Source organism: Nerophis lumbriciformis, linkage group LG08, assembly GCF_033978685.3.
Source record: "Nerophis lumbriciformis linkage group LG08, RoL_Nlum_v2.1, whole genome shotgun sequence".
NCBI lineage: Eukaryota > Metazoa > Chordata > Actinopteri > Syngnathiformes > Syngnathidae > Nerophis > Nerophis lumbriciformis.
The window spans coordinates 23,314,643-23,327,500 of record NC_084555.2 but is presented as its reverse complement, the minus strand read 5'-3'; the positions used below and the strand labels follow the sequence as shown (position 1 = coordinate 23,327,500).

At 41.8% G+C, this 12,858-nt stretch overlaps 2 protein-coding genes across 6 annotated transcripts in view; one reads left to right on the top strand and one right to left on the bottom strand.

The window, feature by feature from the left end:
* The window catches only part of daam2 (dishevelled associated activator of morphogenesis 2), a 166,739-nt gene extending 161,128 nt beyond the window's left edge, over window positions 1-5,611 (top strand). For all 5 annotated transcript variants that reach the window (XM_061968499.2, XM_061968494.2, XM_061968496.2 and 2 more), the window contains 2 exons: window positions 2,780-2,950; window positions 3,023-5,611. In XM_061968499.2, the coding sequence (XP_061824483.1) occupies window positions 2,780-2,950; window positions 3,023-3,235 (384 nt within the window). In that variant the 3' untranslated portion in view covers window positions 3,236-5,611. The remainder of the gene's footprint in view (window positions 1-2,779; window positions 2,951-3,022) is intronic.
* Window positions 5,612-8,199: 2,588 nt separating this feature from the next.
* LOC133611581 (tubulin beta-4B chain-like) lies at window positions 8,200-11,904 on the bottom strand. The gene is made up of 5 exons (XM_061968493.1): window positions 11,720-11,904; window positions 9,662-9,770; window positions 9,479-9,589; window positions 9,168-9,412; window positions 8,200-9,109 (listed from the first exon to the last, which is right to left on the bottom strand). The coding sequence occupies exons 1-5, from the start codon at window positions 11,774-11,776 to the stop codon at window positions 8,300-8,302; spliced, it is 1,332 nt and encodes a 443-aa protein (XP_061824477.1). The 5' UTR covers window positions 11,777-11,904; the 3' UTR covers window positions 8,200-8,299.
* Window positions 11,905-12,858: the final 954 nt, after the last annotated feature.

Genomic DNA, 12,858 nt, shown 5'->3' with positions numbered 1-12,858 from the left:
TTAAGACCGCTCACAAAATGGCCCTCTTGAAGAAACGGTCAAAAAGTGGCTTGAGGATGGTCTGTAAAACCAAATCTACGCACAATTTGGACCAAAGCACCACCATTACATGTTATGTAGACCAGTCTTTTTCAACCACTGTGCCGCGGCACACTAGTGTGCTGTGAGATACAGTCTGGTGTGCCGTGGGAGATTATCTAATTTCACCTATTTGGGTTAAAAATATTTTTTGCAAACCAGTAATTATAATCCGCAAATTATGTGTTGTTGTTGAGTGGCGGTGCTGTCTGGAGCTCGGCAGAATAACCATGTTATACTTTTCCATATCAGTAGGTGGCAGCAGGTAGCTAATTGCTTTGTAGATGTCGGAAACAGCGGGAGGCAGTGTGAAGGTAAAAAGGTTTCTAATGCTTAAACCAAAAATAAACAAAAGGTGAGTGCCGCTAAGAAAAGGCATTGAAGCTTAGGGAAGGCTATGCAGAACGAAACTAAAACTGAACGGGCTACAAAGTAAACAAAAACAGAATGCTGGACGACAGCAAAGACTTACTGTGGAGCAAAGACGGTGGCCACAATGTACATCCGAACATGACATGACAATCAACAATGTCCCCACAAAGAAGGATAAAAACAACTGAAATAGTCTTGATTCCTAAAACAAAGTGGATGTGGGAAATATCGCTCAAATGAAGACATGAAACTGCTACAGGAAAATACCAAAAAAAGAGAAAAAGCCACCAAAATAGGAGCGCAAGACAAGAACTAAAACACTTCACTCAGGAAAACAGCAAAAAACTCCAAATAAGTCATGGCGTGATGTGACAGGTCGTGAGAGTACACCTACTTTGAGACAAGAGCTATAGTGATGCATGCTTGGTTATAGTTTAAAGTCATATCCAACAATTGCGACAACTTTTTACAGTCAACTGAGTTTGTTTTTTAATGATTTCTGCTGGTGGTGTGCCTCCGGATTTTTTCAATGCAAAAAATGTGCCTTGGCTCAAAAAAGGTTGAAAAACACTGATGTAGACCATAAGGAAGTGTTGTAAATGTAGAAAAAAAATCATAAAATGACCCCTTTACCTCTAAACACTTGTATCTCAAATAAACGTCGCCCTCACACTCACTTTCTTCCTTCTCATGCTTGGAAAACCAAGTTATGTGGATGTCTAGCTATATGCTGATACTTGCGAGTAAGACCAGATATTTTGATCGGATCTCACGGGTTCACTGTGGTCTTCGCTACGTCAACTAATGGCAGAGATGCTTGCAACTCCAATGTTGCTCGCGACTTAGAGCATAACAATTAAGTGAGAGACAGCTGTTACCCCAAAATACTCCTAAATTGTGGCACTGTTAAAGGGGAACATTATCACAATTTCAGAAGGGTTAAAACCATTAAAAATCAGTTCCCAGTGGCTTATTATATTTTTTGAAGTTGTTTTCAAAATTTTACCCATCACGCAATATCCCTAAAAAAAAAGCTTCAAAGTGCCTGATTTTAACCATCGTTATAAACACCCGTCCAATTTCCTGTGACGTCACATAGTGAATACAAACAAACATGGCGGAAAGAACAGCAAGCTATAGCGACATTAGCTCGGATTCAGACTCGGATTTCAGCGGCTTAAGCGATTCAACAGATTACGCATGTATTGAAACGGATGGTTGTAGTGTGGAGGCAGGTAGCGAAAACGAAATTGAAGAAGAAACTGAAGCTATTGAGCCATATTGGTTTGAACCGTATGCAAGCGAAACCGACACGACAGCCAGCGACACGGGAGAAAGCGAGGACGAATTTGGCGATCGCCTTCTAACCAACGATTGGTATGTGTTTGTTTGGCATTAAAGGAAACTAACAACTATGAACTAGGTTTACAGCATATGAAATACATTTGGCAACAACATGCACTTTGAGAGTGCAGACAGCCCAATTGTCATCAACTAATATATTGTGTAGACATACCCTCATGTCAGCAGGCCAGGGAAGCTAGGGTCGATATTCTTCTCTTGATCATCTTCGGTGGCATAAGGGACGGTGTGAGCCAAGACATCCAGGGGGTTTAGCTCGCTCGTCTGCGGGAACAAACTGCCGCCATTGCTTGCCGTGCTACCGAGGTACTTTGTCCCTGAATTGCTCACACACTCCGGCAGATTCAATTGGGGGTCTGGAGGCAGATTTCTTTGACTTTATCGTTGGAAATGCATCTGCTTTGAGTGTCGCAGGATACCCACACATTCTTGCCATCTGTGTCGTAGCATAGCTTTCGTCGGTAAAGTGTGCGGAACAAACGTCCAATTTCTTGCCACTTTCGCATCTTTGGGCCACTGGTGCAACTTGAATCCGTCCCTGTTCGTGTTGTTACACCCTCCGACAACACACCGACGAGGCATGATGTCTCCAAAGTAGGGAATACAGTCGAAAAAACGGAAAATAACAGAGCTGATTTGACTCGGTGTTTGAGAAAATGGCGGATTGGTTCCCGATGTGACGTAACGTTGTGACGTCATCGCTCTGAGAGCGAATATTAGAAAGGCGTTTAATTCGCCAAAATTCACCCATTTAGAGTTCGGAAATCGGTTAAAAAAATATATGGTCTTTTTTCTGCAACATCAATGTATATATTGACGCTTACATAGGTCTGGTGATAATGTTCCCCTTTAAGTGGCGTTACCACTGTAATCCAAAATGTCTGACAAAATCCCAGTGTTTGACTGTCCTGCCTTACATTTTGCTGGTCTTAAGACGGAGGAATGACATGCTTGCTTTTCTTTGCAGTTTACCAAATCTCTAAAGCACTTTGGGGAGGAGGAGGGGAGGATGCAACCCGACGAGTTCTTTGGGATTTTCGACACCTTCTTGGGGTCGTTCAGCGAAGCTCGTCAAGACCTAGAAAACATGCAGCGACGCAAAGACGAGGAGGAGAGGCGGGCACGCATGGAGGCCATGGTAAGACACTTTGCTCACAGTGTCCAAGGTGCCACCGTTTGTGTTACTAAACAATCGCCTTTCCGTCGCCAGCTGAAGGAGCAGCGGGAGCGGGAACGGCGGGCTAAGAAGAGCGGGGCCACGGAGGAGGTCGGAGGGGAATTTGACGACCTGGTGTCGGCCCTGCGTTCCGGTGAGGTTTTCGACAAAGACCTGAACAAATTCAAAAGGAACCGCAAGCGTTCTGTCAACCAGCTGGTGGAGGGCGGCGGGCGCGAACGGGCCGTCACAAAGGTCAACTACTAGGGGGACGAAGGACGCCTGCTGAGCTCAGCCCCGATGGTGTGACCATACGGCATGTGCCACTTGTCACCCTTGGACCGTTATGTGATCACATGATCAGGACGCAGGGCAGGTGGGATACTGAGCACAGACCCCTGTGACTTTTGACCTCTGTGCTTCACGCCATGTCACTTCTTCCTGACAAAACCCCTCAAGTTTGTCACAGTCAGTCCCTCTGCACCAACGAAAAGCAAGGATTGTAAGCTCCTCCACATCTGGAAAGCATCTGGAGAAAATGGACAAAAAAAATGCAACCTAGCTGACGGTCATGTGACCTTTCGCGTTGTGCTGCCATCCAGCAGTGCCAAAACGTGTGCAAGTGTTCTGAAAGCAAACCAGCAAACTGCAAAGGTTGGAATTTTGTACACAAAATATTTCCTGTTGGTGCTCCACTCCTTCATCGCTACACATTCTGCGCTTTAAGTTTTGTGTTGTTTGCACTGCAGCTCTTATTGAATGCTCATACTGTGTGTGTGTGTGTGTGTGTGTGTGTGTGTGTGTGTGTGTGTGTGTGTGTGTGTGTGTGCGTGCGTGCGTGCGTGCGTGCGTGCGTGCGTGCGTGCGTGCGTGCGTGCGTGCGTGCGTGCGTGCGTGCGTGCGTGCGTGCGTGCGTGCGTGCGTGCGTGCGTGCGTGCGTGCGTGCGTGCGTGCGTGCGTGCGTGCGTGCGTGCGTGCGTGCGTGCTCTCTTTTTACACGCCAACAAACATGAAGGAAACTGCTTTCCATGTTTACAACGCTCGCTGCTCAGCTGTCCAAACCTTTTATTATGGCTAACATACAGTGATTGTTACACTTGCCCTAAATTTAGCCAGAAATCCAGTTTTTGGCGCCATAACCGAGATCCTGACTACTTTATTCGCTTCAGTATCAATTGAGGCTCTTGTTGTGTACGTCAACACACATTTTCAAGATGGCCAAATGCTGCAAAAAAGGTTGAAGACAAGCAATGACAAAGATATTTTAATACATGCATTTCGACAAAAAATCTTAGTAAATGTGGCAAATGCTGCAATGTGAGTAGTGGGCTCAGTGCAACATTGTTTGCATGTTAACACTAGAGGGCAGCACAGTGCAGATTAGAGATGAACAAGAGCAGTGGTTCTCAAACTTTTTTCACCAAGTAACACTTGGCTCTCCAAGTACCACCACAATGACCAACATTAAAATGCAGTAGCATAGCAGGCCTAAGTATTCATTAACAACAATGCAGAGGTTTTATTTAACAGGTATATTTATTTTTTTTGCCACTGTAAGATTACACACAGTTTGAACAGTAACACTGTGTTTGAATATTTAATTAAGTGTACCACAGTTTGAGAATCCCTGAACTGGTGCACACAATGCAAGATGTTGTCATCCTCGTATGGTAATACGTATTTTCTGCTCCCAGCAATCTTAAGAGCTGCAGGGCGGTGTATAAAATATTTAGATTTGCACAGGTTGTAATAACGTAAAAGTACTGCAACACTGCCTGCTACACCTCCCAAAGCACTTGATTGAGCAAGCACTCGGTGTAAAATCCTCATTTACTTTAGACAAGAGTAGACGAAGACACCAGTAGTAGACTTAAAACGTTGTCGATGTGTATGTTGTAATGTTTGTCCGTCGTCGTGACCACTTACTCACCTGGAAGTGCCTCCTGAAGTAGCATTCCTCTTTCCGCGTGGTGCTGCTAATGTATGTACAGTACTGGCTGGTGTTTAAAAGTTTGGGAAGTAATAAAGCCAGCAAACTTTGAATCATTTTGGTGCCCTGAAGGGGAACTTTAAGTGTGTCCCACAGCCGTCTCATCCATAGTTTTGCTACAAAGAAATATGGCAGCACAGTGAGGATCTTGGGATTCGATTAACCTTCCTTAATGTTGAGAAATGTTCCTAAAAAAAACACCACTTTAACCAGCAATGTCTGTATATTTCAGCTGGTCTTTTTTTCCTACCCTCCTTTATCTCTCCAGTTAATCAGTTAGTATATCAAACTTTGGCAAAACCTTTAATCCAGAGCTTTAACCAATATTCTAGAACAAACTATTTACTGAGGGGTTTTGCAACATTGTCAGTATTATTATTATTATGTTTGTTTGTTCCATGTTTGGATGTTTATTATTAGGCCATTGACTGGCTGATTTTTGGAGTGTAAAGATGGAAATCAAATTAGTATCTTTTTCAATGCACTTTTAATATGGGACATTTCCATTTGCAAACAATGTTTTGAGGTATTAGACTTTTTTGAACTGAGAAGGGTGCAGCAAAATAGTGTCAAATGTAGAAAAAAAAAAAAAAGAAGAAGAAAGGAAGTAAGTGAGGTTTTGGAATCCGGCTGGGCCGCTGGAGAAAAAAAGATTGAATGGAAGTAAGGAGACGGTGGAGGACACTGACTTTACATGTCTGTGTTGAATGATGGAATGTGTAGTTTTCTGTCCAAACGTGCACTTGGCATCAGCCTGCATGCCCAAAGAAGCGTGCACACTGTGTGATGTTATGACTTAACCTTGCTTGTGGTATTAAAAACAAACACACAAAAAACATCACTTTGTACTGCCTGAGAAACATTACACACGTTTTTTAGGCTGTATCTGTATGAAGAGTCAGTATTTTTACGGTTGGAAAAAGAAAACGTACCCTTCACAAAAAGATGTACAGTTAGAAAAACAAGTATTTTGTACACCATTCTTGATGTTTGAGATCGAATTAAAACACAATTAAAACATTGAGGAATGTTGCATTTTCCTGTGAATTGTACCTCCTATTTATTTGCCTTATTTAGTTTGATATATTTTGTATGTACACACAGCATTATGAAAAAAATTATATATGAAAATAAAGTATGGTCTGTTGTCATGGTGGATATAGTTTTGAGACCTGTTTAAGAATGAGTTTTGTTTTAATTTCAAAAAAAATATTTTTCTTTTGTATTTTCCTCACCCGCTGCGATGAGGTGGCGACTTGTCCAGGGTGTACCCCGCCTTCCGCCCGATTGTAGCTGAGATAGGCTCCAGCGCCCCCGCGACCCCAAAGGGAATAAGCGGTAGAAAATGGATGGATGGATGGATTTTCCTCACCCGGTGTCCTTTTTGTAGGATTACAATACATTTGTGTCCCTTCCGGAGTAAAGTAAAAAGTTAAATAAACTGCTCAAAAAATAAATAGAACACTTAAAAACCACAATGTAACTCCAAGTCAATCACACTTCTGTGAAATCAAACTCTCCACTTAAGCAACACTGATTGACAATCAATTTCACATGCTGTTGTGCAAATGGAATAGACAGCCTGTAGTGTTTTTCCACTTTACTGTTGAGTGTGACTCCAAATCCAGACCTCTATGGGTTAGTAAATTACATTTCCATTGATACTTTTTGTGTGATTTTTGTTGTCATCGCAATCAACTCGGTAAAAAACAAAGTGTTTAATAAAAATATTTCATTCATTCAGATGGAGGATGTGTTATTGTAGTGTTCCCTTTATTTTTTAGCAGTTTGTGTAGAATGCAAGCACTATAGAATAGTGTATTCATGATTAACAACACTTGCATATATTGTACACTTTAAAAATGCTTGCAACTGTGGTTTAAATGCGTAGGCAGTTGTACTGTCTTACTATGTCCACTAGATGGCTCTGTGTGACAGCAGGAGGACCTTACTTGTTTATTTTACATAACAAGAATTAAACGAATCTTCGTTGACAGAAATGTTGAAATATAATATTTATTCTACACATTTTTACAAGTTTGGAAAACATTATTAAAGCTTCTCATAGGGTACGATAACTTCTGGAAATGACTGTATTAGAATGACCTAAGATGTGTGTGTGTGTCCAAGTTAAAGAAAACAACAGGCTGTCTTCTTATAATGGATTTATCACAATATTTGCAAGCTGGATAGTTTGCTGTGGTCTGGAACAAGATGGCATTTATAAAAAACTATCAGACATGCAGCCAATATTACGTTCAGATAATGTGTCATGAAACATGGAAAAATAAAACTAAATACAGAGAGGACATAAGTAAAGGAAATTAAAATACCTACAAACGAGGCATAATGATGCAATATGTACATACAGCAAGCCTAAATAGCATGTTAGCATCGATTAGCTTGCAGTCATGCAGTGACCAAATATGCCTGATTAGCACGTACCCCAACAAGTCAATAACACCAACAAAGCTCACCTTACGCACAGTATAAAACGTTTGGTGGACAAAATGAGACCAAGTGGCATAAAACATGTATTTCTGTGGCAGCGTCGATAAAGTTATACATGTAAACAAACTGTTGAGTCACAGTCCACACAATGGTGAGTTCACGGGCCGCTGAAACTAGTAGGACAAAACGGCACTCGCCAAATACTCTCATCAGTGAAGCATAAACACAAACCTATTCAGTGGGCTTTCTAACAATTAGGAAGGTGTGTGTCGTGTTTGTCCTCTTTATTGAAACAAAAAACATTTTCACCCCTTTTTTTACATTTTCGAAAAAGCTCCATGGAGCCACCAGGGCGTCGCTAAAGAGCCGCGGGTAGCTGACCTCCGAGGTTTATGGATGAATCCCTCTGCTTTTTTACATAACTAAACATATATTTGACGAGAGAATTACTGACACCCTGTGGCGGTATGATGTTACTACATTTAGTTATTAGGCACTTCCGTGTTTTTTTTTCCAGGAAGTCATAATTAGTACGCTTGAGAAGCATTTCAATGTATTTTATGTATAGTAGACCTCTATGCAACATGGTGAGGTTAAAATACGTACCCTTGTAATGACTTACTATGTCCTTTAGATGGCGATGAGACATGTACATGACTAAAAAAAATGTTGTCCATTTAATGTACTGACAACTTTGTGGCTCTATGATGTGACTGCATTTAGTTACTACACCCTCGTGTTTATTTCAGGTTACAAGGTGGCTCGAGGGAAGGAAAAAAAACTCATATACTGAGGCAAAATGCTTTCATTTATTAAATCATACTCAAAAGTAAATATTGAATTCCAGGAGATTCAAAAGAATCCGAATGAGACCTTGACATGGTCAAGCTTTAATCTTCTTCAGGCTCCTCCTCGCCTTCCCCTTCATCCTCCGCGGTGGCGTCCTGGTACTGCTGGTACTCGGACACCAGGTCATTCATGTTACTTTCAGCTTCGGTGAACTCCATCTCGTCCATGCCTTCGCCCGTGTACCAGTGCAGGAAGGCCTTCCGCCGCAGCATGGCCGTGAACTGCTCGGAGATACGCTTGAACATCTCCTGGATGGCCGTGGTGTTGCCGATGAAGGTGACGGACATCTTGAGGCCGCGGGGCGGAATGTCGCAGACGGCGGTCTTGACGTTGTTGGGGATCCACTCGACGAAGTAGCTGCTGTTCTTGTTCTGCACGTTGAGCATCTGCTCGTCCACCTCCTTCATGGACATGCGCCCCCGGAACATGGTGGCCACGGTGAGGTAGCGGCCTTGACGCGGGTCGCACGCCGCCATCATGTTCTTGGCGTCGAACGCTTGCTGGGTAAGTTCGGGAACGGTTAAGGCTCGGTACTGCTGGCTCCCCCTGCTGGTCAGGGGGGCAAAGCCCGGCATGAAAAAGTGCAAACGAGGGAAGGGCACCATGTTGACGGCCAGTTTACGCAGGTCGGCGTTGAGCTGACCCGGGAAGCGCAGGCAAGTGGTGACTCCGCTCATGGTGGAGGACACCAGGTGGTTCAGGTCGCCGTAAGTGGGCGTGGTCAACTTGAGCGTGCGGAAACAGATGTCGTAGAGAGCCTCGTTGTCGATGCAGTAGGTTTCATCCGTGTTCTCAACCAGCTGGTGGATGGACAGCGTGGCGTTGTACGGCTCCACCACCGTGTCGGACACCTGGTGAAGACACACAACCTCAATCATCGCACTCACGCTGTATCACAAAGACGCTCACCTTGGGGGAAGGCACCACGCTGAACGTATTCATGATCCTATCGGGGTATTCCTCACGGATCTTGCTGATGAGCAAGGTTCCCATGCCAGATCCTGTTCCACCGCCGAGAGCATGTGTGAGCTGGTAACCTTGCAGGCAGTCGCAGTTTTCCGACTCTTTGCGCACAACATCCAGGACCGAGTCCACCACCTCAGCTCCCTCTGTGTAATGACCTTTGGCCCAGTTGTTACCAGCACCGCTCTGACCTGCGCAGGGAGCAACAATACTTAACCAATTTGGACTTAATGAATACACACATTTAATTAACCCACCAAACACAAAATTGTCAGGTCGAAATATCTGCCCGAAGGCTCCGGACCTCACTGAGTCCATGGTGCCTGGTTCCAAGTCCACAAGAACAGCGCGGGGCACATATTTACCACCTTAATGCAAAAAAATAACAATGTAAGTCAAAAATTGAGAGGGAGCCACAAAACCTTAAAGGTAACGGCAACCTGTGGCTTCATTGTAGTAAACGTTGATCCTGTCCAGCTGCAGGTCACTGTCTCCGTGATACGTCCCAGTGGGGTCAATGCCATGCTCGTCACTAATTACTTCCCAGAACTGCAAACAGAAAAGAACATCATCACAATTGAACGCAAGTAATGGGCAAACGCAGATCACGGGATGTGTGTGCGGACCCCGTTTCGCATGAAGAAGCGCATGTAAAATGGCCATTTATGAATGACACGCTTCATATGAAATGTTACCACAAATGTATTGCTAGCTGCTGCCTGCTCCATCACTGATTAGAATATAATGGCATATTTCCCCATGCAATCACAATACAATCAATGCAAGTTTGATTGAAAATAATACAAATTGTTATAATTTAAAAAGTGTGAAAAAAAACAATTTAATTGGGCAGCCCTGAGTTGGTTAGGAGATTATATGAAAAATAAAAAATAAAATGTCTTTGTTCGTTCATCATAAACAATTAAATATATAAAGGCCAGAAATAAACTATTGTTAGGTTGCAGGTTTACATAAAATCTACATTTATAAAGTGTGTTAGTAGGATTACCAAAATGTTCCTTGTAGAACTACACAAAAACAATAAATTGTTTCAATGTAAGGTATGTTTGCCAATTGGAATTACACCAAACGTACATTAACTGTAAAGTTTACAGTACATGCTAAAGGGCCAAACAAGGGGGTCAATGGGAAGTATTTGGATTTAGCCTTAAAGCTATTTATTTTGTTTACATACTGGTACTGAGCAAGTACCCGGATGTTAGTAATAGCAAGTTAGCTGTGCGAGTGCAACATCCGGGTACTGAGCACTGGAGTCGACACGTCCTAAATGGCGAGTGTGTAATCGTCACTTCGTCATGTTGGCCAAGGAGAAGATGAGATACTCGAGTGGATAAAATCCACAGTAAATAAGGCGACAAGACGACTGAGCATCATTTCCGGTAAGTGCGCAACGTCACTGGCAGATATGGGACAACACATGGCCGTCGAAATTCGCGCCCTGACGTGACGTGTACATGACATAAGTACTAATTTACATAAGTGTACTAATTAAAACGTGACGTTTACATAACATACATAGGTGTACTAATTAAAACGTGACGTGTACATAACATACATGTACATAGGCGTACTAATTAAAACGTGATGTGTACATAACATGAGTGTACTAATAAGTGTACTAATTGTACATAACATAGGTGTACTAATTAAAAAGTGACATGTACATAACATAAGTGTACTAATTGTACATAACATAAGTGTTCTAATTAAAACGTGACGTGTACATAACATAAGTGTACTAATTGTACATAACATAGGTGTACTAATTAAAAAGCGACGTGTACATAACATAAGTGTAAAAATTGTACATAACATAAGTGTACTAATTGTACATAACACAGGTGTACTAATTAAAACGTGACGTACGTGTACATAACATAAGTGTACTAATTGAAACGCCGCCTATGGGTGGTATTTAGTAGAGTTGGAACGTGGTTAAAGGAAAAATATTGTATGTTTAAAATGATAAAATCATGTTTAAGGAGAGTGAAGACACGAACTAGCAGCCTCCCAAGTTTCCTCTAAAGTTGAGTTTACAACCCCCTGGCGCTGCTTTGTACAGTTTTTGTACTTGTTTTTGGTTATTATCATTTATTTGCTTGTATGTAAATGTTGATTATAAATAAAGGTTTATAAAAATAAAAATAAAAATGAGTTTCCTGTAAGGGGAGGGGGAGCAGGTAAGTTCCCATATCTAAAAGGGACCCGCGGGCAACTACTACTGCAAACATTAGTTCCGCTCTTTACATTAACATGGATCCAATTAATGTCTGCTTCACACCTTTTATGAATAAAAAGTGATGAAATGTAATAACACATCACATGTGCATGTTAATTAGCACAATGCCGCCGCCTAGTGGTAAGTAGTGGCGCGTCATAATATTAGTCATAATTCAGGTCTTTTTTTTCTTTTTTTTCTAACATAAATGTGTCTACCGTTTAGTAATTGTATGCAAAATAGTAAATCGATGACTTACCTTGGCACCGATCTGGTTACCACACTGGCCGGCTTGGATGTGCACGATTTCCCTCATTGTCGATGTAGAAGTTGTGAAGAGGAGCAAACGTCAAAAGGTTTTCCAAGGCTTCAACTGTTGTTTTCTTTATTTTCTTCGTCTTCTTTCTCGTCTCCCTCTGTCTTTCTGGCAATAGAGTCTCCTCCACTACGGCGGGCTCCTGTACGCCAAATCGTGGCCCCCCGTGCACAAACACACTCCCCTCTGTCACAGAGGTGCACGGTCACCGCACGCGGGCACATGGAAGCGTGCACGCAGGTGACGCCCGCACGTCGACTTCCGAGTTACCTTGAACGATGACTCATGGTTTGTCACTGCAAGAGTGACATACGGTGACATACTCACTCATGCATCACATCATCACAACACGTTATGTACGCCTCATTTGCAGCGCGACGTCACACAACAGAACGTGCACCTGCGTTTCTATGGAAACACTGTGCAAAACTACTTGAAATATTTCATTTTACAAATGAGTAAACATTTTTATTGCAATTATATTACATCTAAAAAGATAAATGATTTTAAAAGCATTGCAACCTGCAGACAACTAACAGTTATGTGACATCTCTATAAACACGTGTATCTCAAAAAAATAGTTTCAGTGATTCAATTAAAAAAGTGAAACTCATATTCTATAGAGTCACTGCATTTAGGATGAAATATTTCAAGAATGTATTAAAAAATGTGATTGTGAATATTGTAAACTATTGCTGTAGCTTCTTGAGCACCTAATCGGTCTCTCTTTCTGAATTAAACTCTTGAACTCAAATAATTTTTGCATTTTATGCAAATTTGCCAAGATGCACCTTCTATAGTAAAATTAAAAATCACTCTGGATAGTGCGAAAAGGAAATGAGATGAGAATATTTTTTCTATATGAATAAAAAAAGTACTTAATGATGAGTTACAAAAGACACAATTCCTTCAACTTTTTATTTAAACAATTATATAAGCTATATATGCAGGTCACACGTGAAGTAAAAACATTTTGTAATTAACAGAAATAGTGCCTTTAATAATTAAAAGTATATATGAACAGCTCACATATTCTCATTATTTACCATTTTAATGTAAAGCTTATACATTGCATCATTTAG